The following is an 18,382-nucleotide window of genomic DNA, read 5'->3' as shown; positions in this document are numbered from 1 at the left end:
CTTAATAAGTGTTTCATTTGCATGTTAATTAGTTTCTATTTAAGGGCATTTTACTCTATATGAACAATCTGGAGGTTTGTTGGTTTTGCGGTCTTTCAGCACCCACCTCCAGTACCCCATACTAAGAGGAAACAATGCAATAACTCCAGTGTTACATCTGAAAAGTTATACTGAAAGGTGCTGCATGACTTAAAAAGATAAAGAAAACTGTTTAAAATAGTTTAAGAACTTTTTATGCATGAAAAAGGGGTGCTTTTTCTTCCTCATGATGATCTGTGGTGATCTGTGACATTTCCCCTAACCACTAAGGCACACAAGCGTTTTCTCACATGGGTTTATTTTTCTTTCTTTCTGTCTCTCTCTCTCTTTGTAGCTGTGGTTCAAACATTCTGAAAGGTACAAAACTGTACAACTCAGATTTTTGTCCCACCTACTATAAAGCGCTTTGAGATATTACTTTTAAAGATGGTATACATAATATTATATATCAAATAAACCTTATCTAAAAGGTTATTTTTCCAAAGAAGTAGAAATTCTGGGAGGGTTTTCAGAACTTTTCACATGATGGCACAGGACAGAAGTACTGCAGCTGGTAGCAGAGAACTGACAGTCAGACGGCACAAGGACAGCTACTCCTGAGTCCTGGGCCACCACCGCATCACCTGGTTACATCAATACATAAACATGGAAGAGTACCAGGAATTTGGATTATAAGTTTTGTTTGGGGCACTATTTACTAAGTTATCTTTTATAGCACCTTTAAATGTAGCATCCCAGAGCACTTTACAGCAGGTGTAAAGAAATTCAAACAAAAGAAAACATTGAAAATGCTACTGTATCACAAATACCAACTTCAGTAACATTTGAAAAGATTTTTAGTGGTTAACTAAACACATTTTGAATATCTTTCAGATTGTATTTGAATTGGAATGTCTCACATTTCATACAGACATCTTAATCTGCCTCACAATCATTATGTCCTGCAGGTCCTGTCCAGGCATTATTTTATGTTTTGATTACTACAGTAGCTCTGACATGTGGGGACAAAGACAAAAGACAAATATTTATAATACTTTTGGATTTTGTGAGCGGCATTTAATAATTTTACATTTCTAAAATATTACTTTTTAAAGGGACCATTTAAAATGAAACAGGAAGTGTCTCCATTACCAAGTACTGCATGAACTCTAGTTTTAATTCGGCGTGTGAGCTGAATACATGGACAAAAATAAATTTCCCAATGTCCCACACAAGTTAAAGAATTCAGTGAATATCCCCAGATATCCATATCAACTACAACTATCAACTATAGTATTACTGTCATTCTTGTTCACTGCCTTCTATTGCACATACAATTATTTACACCACTTTTCTGAAAGCGACAATTAAAATATTCCTTTTTTTTGAGCAGTGCATACATCAACAATAGAACTGTAAATTGGAATTTTAACAAATTTAAATATACTGTATTGATCAAAGTATAGTGCAGACTTGTATCAGCAACAATGCAATTTAAAGTCCTCGTCAAAGTCATCACATCACTACTCAAAACGTCTTTTTTTAGTCTGGCGTCTTTTTTGTTTTTTATGCTGTATGTTTATTTGCTTTCAAATACAATATGTTTTTAAAGACTCTAATAAAAATATAAAATTATATTTTATAACTAGAATCTTAAAATAGTCTGTTTTCTAATTTCTACTTATACTGTACACAATTAATTAAAAAAGGATAGTTCTATTAGTATTATACAGTATTGTGACATATCTCATTTGGAGTTGTGGTAGCCATGTAGTAACAAAATCTTGCATTAACAATGTAATCATTGTATTTAATTAAATTTTTAGTCACTAGTATGCATATAGTATGATTTGTGCAGGAAAGGACTAATGGATTCAAAAACATTTAATACTGTACTGATTAGTCTGACAACTGCAAGCAACGGCAGTACTTTAAGGATTCACAGCATCACCTGGCAGTTTTACAAAGTAGTGCAGTCTTGCATCAGATTATTTGTGAAAAAAAAACAAAAACTAATGACAAGCTGCACTCTGCAGTGTACATACTGACACCTGTTGCATTCTATATGGCTGCATCTGTACTGCATAATCAATTATGATAAATGAGTTTAACTAGTAGTCAAAGGTTACATAAAGTTCTGTTAAAATGGTCTCCATTAACACATACTGCATGAAGAAACATATCATGCTGGTTATAATATCATCTGAGTGTTCATTAACCGCTCTGTTTGGTTGAATGTCCCACCAGGCCATGCGGAAGGAAGGGAAGGATATAAACATAAAAGAGGTGATGGATCGCTGGACTCTGCAGATGGGCTATCCAGTAGTTACTATCATTAAAAATGACAGCATGGACAACAGTATAACAATCACCCAAGAGCACTTCATCTATGACATTGATGCAAAAAACAAGGATCCTGAACAACTCAACATAAGGTATTGTATTTTATTTTTTTTGGTGCTATTTTTTCCTCTGGTCAGTACATTTAGAACACTGAAATATAATATGTCACAGATGAAAGGAGGGCCTTCAGCCCATGAAGCAACTGCTTTTCCAGTTGCTAAATTGACTAGAGCATTTCATCAAGCTACATTTCTTGTAGGATCTTTCAGTGGCTGTCTCTTTGACTAAAACTAAATGGAAGTAATGTAAGGGAGATGGAGTGAACCAACTCACCACTTAAAGTAGAATATAATCCAGATATAGGTACCAAACTCATATAAGGAAACATAAACAATTAGACTTGAAATAAATACTTTCCTTAAGTTGTGGAGTATTAAAGCACCTTGACAGTTTGAATTGATTGGAAAGCTGCATGCAGTTAGTAAAACAAAAAAAAAATTGTACTGTTACCATGCCTACTGTAGCATTTCCTGCATATTGCCTCGTGTTAGGTCATCCTTAACCAGTACTGTGACTCTGGAAAACATACAGTACATACACTTTGACTCCTTGATAAACAGTAGTTTTCTACACCCTATTTTACTATAACCTGACCTACAAACTGTGGATAGTAAACTTTGGAAAATGCAAAGGAGGGTTTAGGCCAGACTAGCCCTTGGCTAATAACCATGCTACCTACAGTAACCTCTGTATCTAATGTGGATTCCACTTTTGTCTAAACCTTAATGATGGGGGATGAAACCGTACTTTTATCTACACCCTTAACAGCATGAGAGAGTGAACCATGCTCACCACCAGTTTAACCTACAGTACACAAGTGTAAACTGTGCTTCACCCCCTCTTTAACCTATGGGAAATGCCCTCTTCCCCACTATTTGCCCTGAGACTGTTTTCAACATGACTCATGCTTTGATGGCTTTTCCTTTGTTTGTCACTTACTGTAAATAAAGTGAAGTCTAGTTAATAGCATCCACAGCATATTTTGCTCTGGAGACCTTGTTGCAAATACCTGCTCTTATTTTTTATCAGTTGTCTCTAAGCTTCATATCTGCAGCTCAAGATACAACCTCCTATTCTTTGTGCAGAGTTATTGCATGCATATCACTATGAAGCAGTGGAAGGAAGCTTAGGGATTTTGTAGAGTCTTCTAGTCTGTCTCATGCTTCATAGAGTCAAACAGATTTGTGATGTCAAAAATGCTAAATAGAGGTTGATGTTGCTTCTGACATTTTTCCGATAATTGTCTAGTTTAGAAAATCACGTTGGCCATGCCTCTTGAGGGTCTGAACCCACACAGGAATTGTTGTAAAAGTTTTTTGGAAAGAGGAATAACTTGGTTGAGGAAAATTCTTTTGAGCTTCTTGAATAGCACTCATAAATAAAATTAGTGTATTATTGTATGGTAACAGCAAAGAAGGAGTCATCAGGGTTTTTCTGAGTGAGGGTACTGTACCAGGCTGACAGATAATAATGGAATAATGGAAAGATAATGGAAATACTGTACAATATGGTAAGAACAGTATATAGTGGAAAAATATCCACTAACAGTGAGCACGGTTTTGAAAAGATAGATTAATTTATGCTCTACTGTCACAGAGCCCACTATTTTCAGACTGATATATGAGGAGGTGTGGATATCTATAGACAAGATAGCCGCCATTATAGGTGTGCCTGATGGTACAGTAATCCACACAAGTCTGCAATTTTCTGTGTTTGTTCTAGTGATAACTCAACAAACTGCTGCTTGTACAGAAAACTTGCTCTGTATTCTTCATAGAATAAGATCCACTAATGCTGTCAAACCAAAGTACCTTCATATCTGGCTTTCATTTCCATGCTGTTAGGAACATAATTGGTCACACGTATGGACCCCTTTGAAATCTGTGATTTATCTTGATTAGTTTGTACTTAATCCTAGTTGAATTGAAACATTCCCAAAAATGTGCTACTGTATGCAATAATGAGGAACATCTGGTAAAGCTTACTGGTAAATAACGGTCTTCTGTGATCCAAGCAGAGACTGGAAAGATTTTGGAATCTTTTAGACATTTCCCATTTAATTTTATATATAGTTCATACACCCTTAAGCAGAATGGAAATAACTATTAATTCTTTTATTATTTGCATGCACATCCTGTGTGTTTTCTTAATAATTTACACCATATATATATATAAAACAACTTTATTTGCACAAAATATATTTTATTTTTTTGTATGAAATATATTTTTTGGAAAAAGAAGATAATGAAAGCATACAAATAATTATAAAGACACACTTTCAAATAGCCAACAAACCACATTTTAACACAATCCCTGGCAATGTGTCAGGATAGGCAAGGATTACATTTATCCCAAGGATATACAGTATCTTATCCCTGGATGGGAACAGACAATGCTTTTTGCATCCTGCCAAAGACAACAGAGAACTGACAATGTCCAATGTGTGATAGAAAGGTCAGTTGAGTTTTATTTTTAAATTCTAGAATGAACCAATTGATGTATTGATTGAATACAGATTGTGCAATTGTGCAACCGACTTTATACATTTTCATTTTAACACAAAGCTTTTCCTATTCATATTTTATAACTAAAAGTAACTCAAAAACATTTAAAAACTTACTCTTTTTGAATATTCTTGTCTCGTTTCTATATTTACTCACTTTTTACATGCTTATTTTACACATAGTTTCTCCAAATGGGAAAGAAATTCCATTCCGTGAGCAAAGTCTGACAGTAAACCATAAAATATTTTATTTCCCATTCTGTACAAACTTATAATAATTAATAATAATTGCTTACACTTATATAGCGCTTTTCTGGACACTCCACTCAAAGCGCTTTACAGGTAATGGGGACTCCCCTCCACCAGCACCAATGTGCAGCATCCACCTGGATGATGCGACGGCAGCCATAGTGCGCCAGAACGCTCACCACACATCAGCTATCAGTGGGGAGGAGAGCAGAGTAATGTAGCCAATTCATAGAAGGTGATTATTAGGAGGCCATGATTGGTAAGGGCCAATGGGAAATTTGCCAGGACACCGGGGTTACACCCCTACTCTTTTCGAGAAACGCACTGGGATTTTTAATGACCACAGAAAGTCAGGACCTCGGTTTTACGTCTCATTCGAAGGACGGCGCCTGTTTACAGTAAAGTGTCAATTGAGTTTTGACAAGTGTCAATATGATTTTTTAATTTAATTGTTTACATTTCTCCAAGTTCTCAGGCATGTGATAGCCAATGTGTTCTTCATTGTGCTTGTCCTGTACATACTGTACATCTTTTGTTTTAATAAACACAAAACAAAAAACACTGCAATACACAAAGATTGCCTTGACAAACTTATTTACTGTACATCTTGCACGTGGATATAAAAAAATCAACATGCAAGAGATTTATTTTATTCCTGATTTATATTATCTAATATTTAATTATGAAATTAGTTGATTTCCACTTTACATGTATTTTAGCAACTACCATTGGACCTGTGTGAATCATGAGAAAAATGTATTTGTTTAGCAAATCATTACTTACTTCTGTTTTCTCAGGCGTATTCAAGCAAGTAAAAATACAGATACTAGACACTATATTTTAGAGACATGTAACATTAGCAACGTACTTCAAAGCAAATCAAATTGTAATAAAAAATAACTCCTTAGCTTTGTGTTCATGCTTTTAATTAAAGAAGGAAAAGAGAGATAACAGCATAAAAAGAGACATTTAGAAGAATTGTGAAGTAGTAGTCATGGCTCCATACCCTGGACTGGAGGGTCAGGGGTTCAGATTCTAGGCAGGATCCTGTTGTAACCTTGAGCATGGTCCTTTATCCACAGTGCTCCACTAAATGCTTTGTTGTATACATGGATTTCTAGGTTGTTGCTGTACAGTTAATGCAAAGTTGTACTTTGTTGATTTACCTTGTAAAATAAAGGGAAAAAAGATGCAGTTTTGTTCTGAGTTTTGATTCAAATAACGTAATTGTTAAAGCATAGAGCAAACTTGGACTGTACCCAATATATGCAGATAACGAATCCAATGCACCATAATTATTACATAATCCTCCTTTTCATGTGATAAGAAAACTGACAAATAGCAATAACCTTATTATGCTGCCAATCAAATCAAATTGTTCAATTGTTTGAACATTTTTTTACATTTGGTTTGAAATACAGTATGCTTATGGATCAGATATTTTTGGATAAACTTCTTTGCATCAGTATAAAAAGTTCATTATTATATTTTATTATATTTTGGCTTTCACAGTGGTAGTGGCCTTAATAGAATCTGTAGCTTTTAAAATACAGTGTCTGAACATGTCACATTGTGTTGGCAATACTGTCACTATACCAGCAAACTAGTCTCTTTGTGTGTTCCAAATGACAACCAGATAAATGCTGTGTAGACAGCTCACCCACATCTGTAATGTCCTGAAGCTGAATCCTGCCACCCACTCGGTTTTTTGTGTATTTTAAGCAGAGATGTAGCCACAGGTGGTTTATATCTTGATGTCACTTCTTAGAAGGCTGGGATTTATTTTAATATTCTCAGCAGGATTTTGGCAACATTCAAATATCTAAACTATAGAAAATTTTCTTTTTTGTGTGTATGTGGGGGGGGGGGGGGGGGGTGGGGATAGAATCAGATTTTAACTACATAAAAATTCAGTGTTTCTTATTAGACTATACAGTATCATATATTTGAATTATTTTCAGCAAAATATATACATTTCTGCATAGCATAAACAGGTAAGATGAACATGTCAGTGTGGGCAAAGGTAAATAGTTGCACCTGAAAACTGTTATATTATATTACTAATTATTAAAATATAACTATATATTATATTACGTATATATAAGTTAATACTTTGTAAGTCTGTTGTTGGCTTCATTGTGGGTCTAACCCTTCAAAACGCTTAAGTAAGACAGGTGGCATTGTTTCTAAATGTAAAAGTATCTTGAGGCCATTCATCTGCCTTACATCTCCCAGACATCGCATTTTATTATACACACCTTAGCAGTAAACCATGAGGAAATTACTCAGAGAGACCACCTTACGGGCCTTAACTGGAGCTACTGAATCAATGGTTCCATTTAGGAAGCTATGATAGGAATCAACTGGCCTGTCCAGTGGTAAAGATTGAACATTGATCTGAGGGGAAAGAACTTGGTTGGAAATAAAGATTTCAGTGTTGGGAATTTACAGGCACACATTAGTTTCCTTACTTGCAGTGGATGATCAATCTCAATTACAAAGTGCTTGGTGATGTGAGATTGTGAAGTTCAACATAGAAAGATAGAGACTTGGTGTCTTGTGAATACAAGCAATTCTAAATTTCTTTTTCATTTTTAATGGAAAATTATTCAGTGGAGCCTTTGAAACATACTTGTTTCACACCTGAAGAAGGCTCCACGGCCGAAACGTTGTGTTCTCTTTCTTCTTTTTTTCAGCATGGAATAAACCTATTACTTGTTCCTTTGCAGCCTACGCATGCTGACGCAGCTACCCACCTGAACTACTTGTATATGCATTTGTTAGTTATTTTTAAGTATCTTGAAACTGCAATTGTTTCTAAAAAACAATATGGTTTTCTGTACATGGGGTTTGCAGACTTTTTAATGGGGGCAATTAAACGAAAAAAACATCAATTTGTGTATAATCTTACAATTACAGTTGACTAATGTGCAACTAATGCAATAGATGCAATAGATTTTACATTTTGTACTGTATAATAGTGTAACCTTAATGGTGAAAATGGCATTTTGTCATATAAAAAATTTAAGCCTGATGTATCTTTCTGAAGTTCTCTTTTGCTGTTCAACCTGCTGTTCAAAATCTGTAGTGCATTATATCTCTAGAGACATTTATCCAAACATATACTGGTGTTTGTTAATATATACAATATTATCATCTTACATTGGACATTAAAGCTGCAAACTGATTGATTTTGTTCCATTCAGCATTGGTTTCTTTCATTTTTCATGAGGACAGAAATGCACAAAACATCCTGGATAATCCTGGATGATCTTTTGAGGGTACTTTCAAAGAGTCAATACAATATTCAATGTGTGGTTATTTATCTACACTCATTTTTTTCAGCATGCAAAACCTAAAATATGGTCATATATTATTTGTAATTACACAATATGCACTGTGCACTGTATATGAGTGTATTTTTTATACTGTATATAGTTTTGCAAATAAATATAGAAACAGTAAAGTATGAGTGTGTAAAGAAACATACAGTAAGCATGACAGATTACTAGCTTTTCTGTGAAAATTTAAGGAGGCCTAATACATTGTTATAGACTGTCAGGCAACTCATCAGAAACAGGAAATACACATGCAGCCATCTAGAATGTGTAGCAGAAAACATATTGCAGTATACGACAGTCCTGTCTAGCATACCATTTTCAGCCTTTCACAGCTCAAAATAGATTGGCACCTGACACTTGTGATGTGTTAGAACTAAATGGTAGTGTCATTTAATCTGTTTTTCCCTTAGTCTGATAATCATATTTCCTGAGAAATATGATATTTTACATAGCCTAAGTACTGTTTGGTAGCATTACTCTATAGTATTTGTTTTGAGAAAATGAGATTACATGCCATAAACAGAGCATGGATTGGACCTCAAATTTTTAATGTAGCTGGTTTCACAGAAACAAGGAAACAAGAACTAAGCAAAACAACTGAAATTGCTTATATTGCAATTTGCCATCATATTATTGAGGTATGCTCTGCTCAAAACATTTGAATATCATTGTAATTAATGCTTGCAACACAGTGGTGTAAATAATTGCTTCTAGATGAAGGCAGTGTACATGAACGGCGGTAATACTATACAGTAGCTGATGAACAGAACAGATATCTGTGGATATTAATATAATTTTTTAACTTGTGTGGGTTGTTGGGAAACGTAGTTTTATTATTTGTTTTCTAGTCTTTCACATGCAGCATGTTTCACCATAATATTTCTGATGTAACAGGGAATGTCTTGCACCTTGATGGCTGCATTGTCTCCTTGTAGTAGGGATATTGGGGGTTGATAATTAGAAAATTATAATTTTAAAAAGTGTTATACAGTATTGTAATATATCTGGGCTTATGGTAGCAATGTAGTAACAACATCCTGACTCAACAATGTAATTATTGTATTTAATGAAACTGTTTGTCACTAGTATGTCTACAATATGATTAGTGCAGGAAATCATTAATGGGTTAATAAACATTTAATACCATAATCATTTGACAACCACCCACAGCTGAGGTACTTTGAGGATTCACTGTACCACCTGGCAGTTTTACATAGTGCAGACCTGCATCAGATTATTCAAAAAATAAAAAAGTGATGAAGTGCTACACTCTGTGATAACGTGGTGCCTACCGTAGTATTCCTACTGACACCTTGCACATTTTAGATGGCTGCATGTTTACCTCTCAATGTCTTGGAATTCAAAATATGGAATGAACACTATTAGTACTGGGAATTAAATCACATGGCAATGGTAATGAAACCATTGTTTGACCTTTTAAAGCTTAAAGCCTAACTCTATCAAGAGGGTGCAGTCTAGCTTGTCTTTTTACCTAGTGCTGTACAGAATGTAAGACTATGAGAAAGTGGGGTTGTTCATCTGGTGCTGTGAATTTTAGAAGTAATTGAAGCAATAAACCTGAACTATTAAAAATGGAAATTTCTCACAGTAAATTCTCTGTGTAATATATCATGATCAAGTAGAAATCCTGTTGCAAGGACAGGTACATGGATGTATATCTCCTTAGAAACCTGTGCTGGTAATAGAAAACAAAAAAGATGGAAAAAAGGTTTCAAAACACCTGCAGACTCATTAAGAACATAAAACATAAAATGTTTAGTAAAAGAAACATTTATCCCCATAAAAGAAACATTTATCCCCCACAGTCTTACATGCAGCACTGGGTGAAGTGTGAAGTGAAGTTGCCACTTTTTGAAAGATGTACTGTAACCTTCATTAGAAATAATACAGTAGGGTCTAGAAATCTGCAAATTTAACATTAGCAAATTTGCGTATGTGCTATTTGGACTGGCTGATGGTGTCTTGGATGAAAGAAGAGCAGATCAGTATGAAACCGAACTTCAGGCTGTTAGCTGCAATTTTCAAATTAGCAGTGCAACAAACCAGGATCACAAGATAAATCTAAGTAGTGAGTGAGCATCTTCCTGCCCCCTGCCCAAGTACCCACTACCCGGCATCAGCATCTCAACTTGGTCTTGTTTTATATTGTAACAAACATTCCAAGTACTGTGTCGGCAGTGTACTGAACGACAAGCTAGAGACAATTTTACAGGCTCACTGACTGTTTTAATTGCCCATTTCTTTACATTGTGGCATAATAATTATGGAGCCAGAGAGAGAAAGTGCAGGCTGGGTACAGAGGAGGGTTTCATGTTTATTTCAGTGGATTACTGTACGTTTGTCTTTTATGTTGTTTCTATTATTTGATCAATGTTAATTAAGTTAGCCAATACATTAGTACATTAATTATCATATAAGGGAAGGTTACTTACTGTATGTGTTTTAACCTTACATATTATTGACTGTAGTACATCATGTGGTGGTATAGGGGTAGACTTAGTTATTTGCAAATCTGGCCATTTGTGATGGTTCTCTGAACTATTCTTTGCAAAGGTCAAGACCCAACTGTACTTTGATTTCTGTGTACTTTTCATATAGTGTGTCCTGTACAGTAGCATCTGTATTTACAGCATATTTAAAACAGTGGTTTGACACTTTCTAATTGGTAGTCTGACAACCACTGAGATTTTGACATGTCAATACAATGATATATTGTGCAAAATTGTATTTTCACACAAAAGCACAAATGCCATTAATCTGTAATGTCTAATTTGCATGACAAACTCACTTTTTCTTGTTTCTATTTTTGTACTACTGTATATGGTACATCACAGACCACCATATGTCTATATATACACCTGTATAACTGTATACATGCAGCTGTTTTTTTAAATACAATGTAGTACCTGAACTACTCTGGGTGTTGACCTTGTTTTTTTAGATAGCACTCAGGCATTGAATAAACAGAGATGAACACACAAAAGAAAAACATACTCTAGTTTGTCAGTGTGCCTCAGTTTTCACTTCAAATAGCATTTCCTTCCCTTAATTTGAGTGTACGGAGAACCTTTTCAGAGAATACCTATAAGGAAATAAAATCAGCACCTCAGGTAGGCAATGACAGTTCTGAACAAGTAGATATTCCTCAAGTTAAGTAGCAGTCTATCACAAATTCTATTCTAGGTAACCATTATTTGGCAGGCACTGAGTCTTTTTTTGTTTGTGAATCCTAGAACAATATTCACATCCATCTGAAGAAGTACATGGCTGGGCTCCTGTTGATTATTCTATACTTGACTAAGATATGTGTCAATATTTTTAAGATTTTTCAAAGGTATTGGAAAATTAAAAACATTTCCAACAAATGCCCCAAGGACACATTGAAGGACAAGGTTTTATATTGCATTTAAGTTTAGTCTGTACTGTTCCTCCATTTGCCTGTTTCTGAAACCACTCAGATGCTCCTGATTTCTTAATTGTAAACGTTTCAGATTTGTTGCTCGTTCTACTTATCCCCAGTCTTATCTGTCTGGGTCCTGATTTGTTTTCTTTCTTTTTTCTTTTTTTTCTTGCAGCTTCCAGTGGCAAATTCCATTAACAATTTCTGTTGGAAATTCAAGTCACATATCCTCAGAATCAATCATTTGGGTTTCTAATAGAACAGGTACATGTATGTGTACTCAGAAAATATATCTGCTTTGCTTTTTTTGCTTCCTTTAAATCACATAAAAATGCGTTTTGACTTTTAAGTGTTCTTCAAGGAGAAAGTGACTCTTGTGAGAATGCCGTTATTTACTGTTTATTTTTCCAAAGTGTCTAGAGGCAGCATTGAATGGATAATGACCAGGCTTTTGAGCTGCTCATGCACCATGATAAGTGAAATCAATTCCTCTTGTCTCCCTTTGATTTTCTTCTAACTTGGCCTGAGAATTTACACTTACCTCCAAAGTATAAATCTGGGGCTCAAATGCAATTCAATTAGATATTAAACTCATGTCAAAGAAAAGCCTGTGTTTTAAATTTAGTGACAATGATACATTTCTTCAGTACAGATACAACGTCAAGCATTTTTGATTATACGTTTTGATTACAATGTAATCTTCAATTAAATGCTAGAAAACCAATTGATTACTTTTAGATTTACTGCTTCTTGTTTTTTTGTGATAATGTAATTCTAAGCCAATTCTAGGATTCCATTTAGAAAGGATTTAGGAAAATAATTGAATATATTTGACTTCTCACAAGAGAACTATCTGGATATTTTCTCAGATTGTCATAACATTTTTCATTGCTGCTTTGTTGTATCCCATTTTTCATTACAACCATTTCATCGCTTCTTGATATATTTTATATTCATTGTATTCCTACTAGCAGGCTTTAGGAGTTGATATACAAAATGAATTATTGGAATTGGAACAAAGAAAACATGTAAGAGAACAATATAAACCAAACAATCAGTGAAGAATATTAAATTACAGTAATTCCGACTCTTTTGTATGTATACTGGTATATTGGTTTTGTGGTTTTAAAGACAATTTTAAAATGAGAGCTGTGCTATTAGTCTTGACTACAAATAGAACTGCACATGAACTATGAAAAAATAACCTCACAACTGACGTACTTCAGCAAAGGTCCTAGCAAAATAATGTTTGTCTGCAAAGCTCTAAGGACAGCTTATGATGCTCTTTGTTGCATTGCCTACTTAGAACTGCCATTTTCCAGCAACTCCTACCTACTCCTACCACATTTCTATGAACTAGATTTCCATATAGTGCCAGCATGAGATAGAAATGCATACAGTAGTGATAGAAGTGTGCCAGTATATCCCCATGGATAACAGAAAGAGTGGTGCTGGGATGCAGTGGTTAGCATTGCTGCCACACAGCGCTAGGGCCCTTGGTTCAATTCCTGACCTGAAGTGCCATCTGCATGGAGTTTGGATGTTTTCTCCGTGTTTGTATAGGTTTCATCCGGGTGTTCTAGTTTCCTCCCAAAGGCATACTGGTAGGTTAATTGGCTTCTGGGAAAACTGGCCCTGGTACAAGAGTGTGCGTCCGTGTTTCTGTGTGCCTTGTGATGCTGACATTCTGCTGAGGATGTGTCCTGCCTTGTGCCCGTTGCGTGCTCCCTGTATTGGATAAAGCAGTTATAAAATGGATAAATAACAGAAATATCACAATACTTTTTTGCTGTAATCAGTAAACAATATCATGACAAAAACGGCAAGATGAGGATGGACATTACCCATTTTATTATTTCTTTATTTTACCAGGCAAGCAAATTGAAAACAAATTCTCAGTAACAATAACAGCCTGGAGACCCATTTCTACAAAAGGGTTTTTTTCTGGAGTAATTTCAGCAGAGGACCTTGCTCAAGGGAGCAACAACATAATCCCCTTTTTGGGAGTTCGAGCCCACAGCCATCTAGTCCAGAATCTCTTAACTCTACTCCTTTCAGCTCTTGCATTAGTTTATTTCTTAGCAATAATTTTCAGTTTCATTTCACGGACAAAATGTGCAGAAACTACAGAGACAACAGAAACCCCACACCAGAAAGTGTGTCTTTTGTCTATCTTTTTAAACTGCAGTAGAAGGTGTTTTTGTTTTATTCTCTAATTCCCAATATTCTAATATCTGAGATAGGTGCTGATATTTTTGAGTTCCTAAACGTAGAGAGTGTATAGTCTGTTAAACATAATTTATCCCTGTTAAAACACTGTTAATAAACATTTATTTCATGGTATGCTGATAAGCTCATTTATAGTACCATTGAGGGCAACATTGCAATGAAATAAAATAAAAAAATAATTTGATTTTTTTAGTTTAATTAGTCTAGGGCAGGAATTTCTGGGTGGAGTTTTCATGTTCTTGTGGTTTTTACATGGTTTTGCTCCAGGTATTCCAATTTCCTCTCATCTTCCACAGACATGCTAGCTTGGTTAATTGATTTCACTAATTTGTGCCCTGTGATGGACTAGCATCTTGTCCCAGGCATGTGCTCTGTGCTTCCAGGACAGGTTCTGGGATGCTATGACTCTTACAAGGAAGAAGCACCTTTTTTATTCTTATTGTTTCTTAGTAAAAAATTTAAAAAAAATGGAAAAAGACTACAGTATTTAAAAAAGCTTCTGAATTGATCAATATTTTATTTAAAGAATAATTTGGCTGATTTTTTTAAATGGAATATCACCATAATATCACCATCCTGAATAAATGGTTATTGGGATTTATTAAGAATATTACGCATGAGAGTTTAATTAAACCAATGTCATTAAGTATTCTGTATCTCAAGTAATGGAACATTTTATTGTAGTATACATTTTTTAGCCAAAGACTGGTCTCATTTGTGTTTTTTGTGACTTGCTTTTGCATGAAAGATATGCAGTTAAAGATATATGAAATTATGAATTACAAAAAATCTTTCTGTGGTCTTACTGCATTTAATCTCCTTTTATTTTTAGAATCCCATAAAATCAGTTTAATGGATGAAGGAACTTGGTTGCTTGGAAACATAAATCAGACTGGCTACTTCAGAGTAAACTATGATCTCCAAAACTGGAGACTATTAATTGAACAGCTGATGAGGAACCCTGAGGTAAAAGACTTTCATCTTGAGTTTGGTACTGTATATGAATATTCCATCACTAATACCAAACACTATAAATGGGGAGGGGGGTACAGATTCTATTTTTAATAAATATAACAAATAATTAATTTTAATTAAACATACTCTACACCGAGTGGTGATTCCAGATGTGGTCACTTACTTTATTTTATTTCATGGGGCCTAGTAAACAGGAGACAAACCTAGAAGATTTTAGTGTTAGGTTTATTTACAATAATTAAAAACCAAACACAAAATACAAGACACATAAATATTAATATTATTTTTTAAGTGTGCAAGATTCTGAGTTCAGGCCTTCCAAAACTAACCTCAGTTATGTCTCCAGCATGGGTCACCCTTAGTGCAAATTAATGGAGACATGTACTGTATGTTTATGGTTATGGTTGTTTCTGTATCTCTTTGAGGAAGATTACCTTGGAGTCTGATAGAAGGATTTAGAATTCTGATGAATATTAAAAGAAACCTAAAGTCACATCTTATCTCTTTAGTTCTCCAAAATACATACTAAGTTTCAATCCTTAAAGGAACTGCGGTCCCAATTTCTCAAACCGGTTATTGAATCAATTCATTGATGGTATGGCAAAATTTGACTAATTCTGAATTAAGCCAAAAACAGTGAACTATGAGAAAGTACTGGATAGTTGCCATGTTGTTGGAAACCCCAGGTCTCGCCCCTGGCGAGTGAGAGATAGGAAGAACTGCAATGTGAAGTGGCTCCTCATGCTCACTAGTCACTGTAATGACTGATGTATTGCGATGTACAGGTAAGAGCGAATAAGTACAGGTTGTGCAGCACTTAATTTACCGAAGAAATGTTCCAGTGTGATCTGCATGCATAGATATCAAGTAAGTAGTATTTGTCGGCAAAAACTCGGCAAAGTTGGGAGTGGTATTTCTATTGGATTAAAAGAGATGTGTTCGCTATCCTGTTTGGTTACAGTGTCACATATGGTGCTGCGCATACAGTACCTGGAAATTTAATCTATTTTGTGATGCAAATTGTAGGGTTTACACAGTACTGTGTACATTTTACTTTCATTGTGTTTTGAAATGCACTCATCAATGTCAATTCTCTCTAGCTTAGAAATATAAAAATAGCATTGCAGTTCCAAAAATAGTAGAACTTGGATCTGTGGGAAGGTGCAGCTATTTTACTGAACTCTTACTTTTTAAGTTCTATTGATATTGGAGTTGTTACCTGTTTGTATCTCTCGCCCAAAGGGAAAAAGTTCAGTATAGGTGACTAAACTGGGCTATCAATTGTTTTCCAAGGACTTATTTCTAATTGAAATGAGTGATGAATACAATTTCCACTGACTATGCAAATCATACTATAACTAGTATACACCTAACACCTATACTGTACACCTATACTGTTTAGATGTGTGGTGTCTCCGGGGGAAAAGTTTACATAAATGAGATAAAATCACTCACACCACACTTTTCTTTATCTTCACGGATAAAGAAGTTTCTTCTGTCCGAATATCTTCTCTCTCTCTCTCTTCCGAATCACATTCACCTTATCGGCTTCCGAACCGGTTCACTGCTTCCGGGGCATTTATATTTTGGTTCCTGATGAGGCTCAGCTGTGTCTTGTCGTTTCTCTGAATAGACCCTTTCCATATATGGACCAGCTGGTTCTTCTTGCCAGCCATTTTGCTCATGTCAAGTATATTAAGTAGGTCATTCCGAAAATACCGGTTATGGATGACTCTTCCCATGGACTTCTTACAGATGGTAGTTTGCTAGTATTATGAAATGCATAGAGCAAATTAAAATTAATTTTCCTATAATTCATAGCAATAGCTTGCCCTTAAAACATACTTTAACCCTGAGAAGTGTTACTTGTAGCATACTGTACATACGAACACTTCTTTCACTAGTCAAGGATAGCTATGTGGAGCTTATGAGTCCTAACAAGGATGAACACACCTAATTAATTCTTGTTAGCTTTGACTATATGCTAGTGAAATTTGAACTTGGTTCTGCTTTTTCAAATATTTTACATTCCTTTAAAGGCACCAGTGACAGGTCTCAATAAATAAGTAAGGTGGCTCATGAGGCCTGATCACATTTAAACCCATGATGGCTGGAAGACATGAGGATAAAAAGTCTTTAATGGTGACCGCACTCAAAGTGCTTCTCGTGAAAAACCCAGCCACCAACTACCACTGTGAAGCCCTTTATATACCTAAAAATAATAAACCCCAAGGGAAAATGTGTAATCACTACCCTTATTTCCATAACTATACCACCTATTACCTACAGTAATTCACTATGTACAGTACAAGTATTAAGAATAGAGTGAATGTCCTTGATTGGCCTAGTCAAAATGTTGACTTTATTCCAACTGCAAATTTCTTGCCAGGCTTGATAACTGCAGTCCATCAACGAACTTGTCAGAACTGGAGCGATTTTCACAGAATGAATAGATAAAATTACACAATCCCACTGTGCAAAGCTGGTAGAGATCTAGCCAAAAAGCAGAAAGCAGTCACTGCTGCCAGTTTCTTCCAGCAACTGCTGATTTATGAGGCTGAACACTTACGCAATCAGGAAATTTCTCTTTGTTTATCTTATTTGTAGATTTTGCTGAGATCCAACCTCCTTCACATATGTTCAGGGTTCAGTTTGTTCATAATGGTTTTGAATAAATGTCATTTGCAATTCTTCTTGAAATTCATGCAATTCATCAAAATGTGTTACCATTGGCAAGGGTGAATACTTCTGCAAGACAATATATATATATACTGTATACAGGTACATTACTTTTCAGAACACTGGTGTTCTTTGTTTACACTAAAATGGTTCTTATTGATTCCTCCAGGTCATTTCTGTAGGCAACCGAGCAGGCCTCATTGACGACGTTTTCAATCTTGCCAGGTAGGGTCTGGTCTCGTTACATTCTTGTTTCTTGGTGACTTAATGGTTGTTGTGTAAAACCTTCTCAGGAAGCTTCATTTATAAAAATGACATAGTTTAATGTTTCATGTACTGTACCATCCATTCATTTCTAAAGCAATTAGCGTAAGTTTCAAAGTTTTATTACACAACTGCACTACAACTCTTGTCTTAATGTTTAAAACACTTCAGCTGTGTTTTATCCGCTTGTAAGTGAAATGTTATGTTTCATAAAATATAAATAATGTAATGTATTTACAAAAGGTATGAGTTGTGTATTGAGGTATGGAAAGACAACAACTAACTTTAAGAATGTTTAAT

General features: G+C 35.0%; 1 protein-coding gene across 1 annotated transcript in view; it reads left to right on the top strand.

The window, feature by feature from the left end:
- LOC148829336 (thyrotropin-releasing hormone-degrading ectoenzyme-like) overlaps positions 1 to 18,382 on the top strand; it is a 219,917-nt gene that overhangs the window by 151,083 nt on the left and 50,452 nt on the right. The window contains exons 9-12 of the mRNA XM_088923246.1: positions 2,266 to 2,453; positions 12,111 to 12,199; positions 14,997 to 15,130; positions 17,988 to 18,043. Of these exons, the coding sequence (XP_088779372.1) occupies positions 2,266 to 2,453; positions 12,111 to 12,199; positions 14,997 to 15,130; positions 17,988 to 18,043 (467 nt within the window). The remainder of the gene's footprint in view (positions 1 to 2,265; positions 2,454 to 12,110; positions 12,200 to 14,996; positions 15,131 to 17,987; positions 18,044 to 18,382) is intronic.

This window comes from Atractosteus spatula, chromosome 8, assembly GCF_055471065.1.
Source record: "Atractosteus spatula isolate fAtrSpa1 chromosome 8, fAtrSpa1.hap1, whole genome shotgun sequence".
Classification (NCBI taxonomy): Eukaryota; Metazoa; Chordata; class Actinopteri; order Semionotiformes; family Lepisosteidae; genus Atractosteus; species Atractosteus spatula.
Note: the sequence above shows the minus strand (reverse complement) of the source record. Positions and strands in the feature narration are given on the sequence as shown.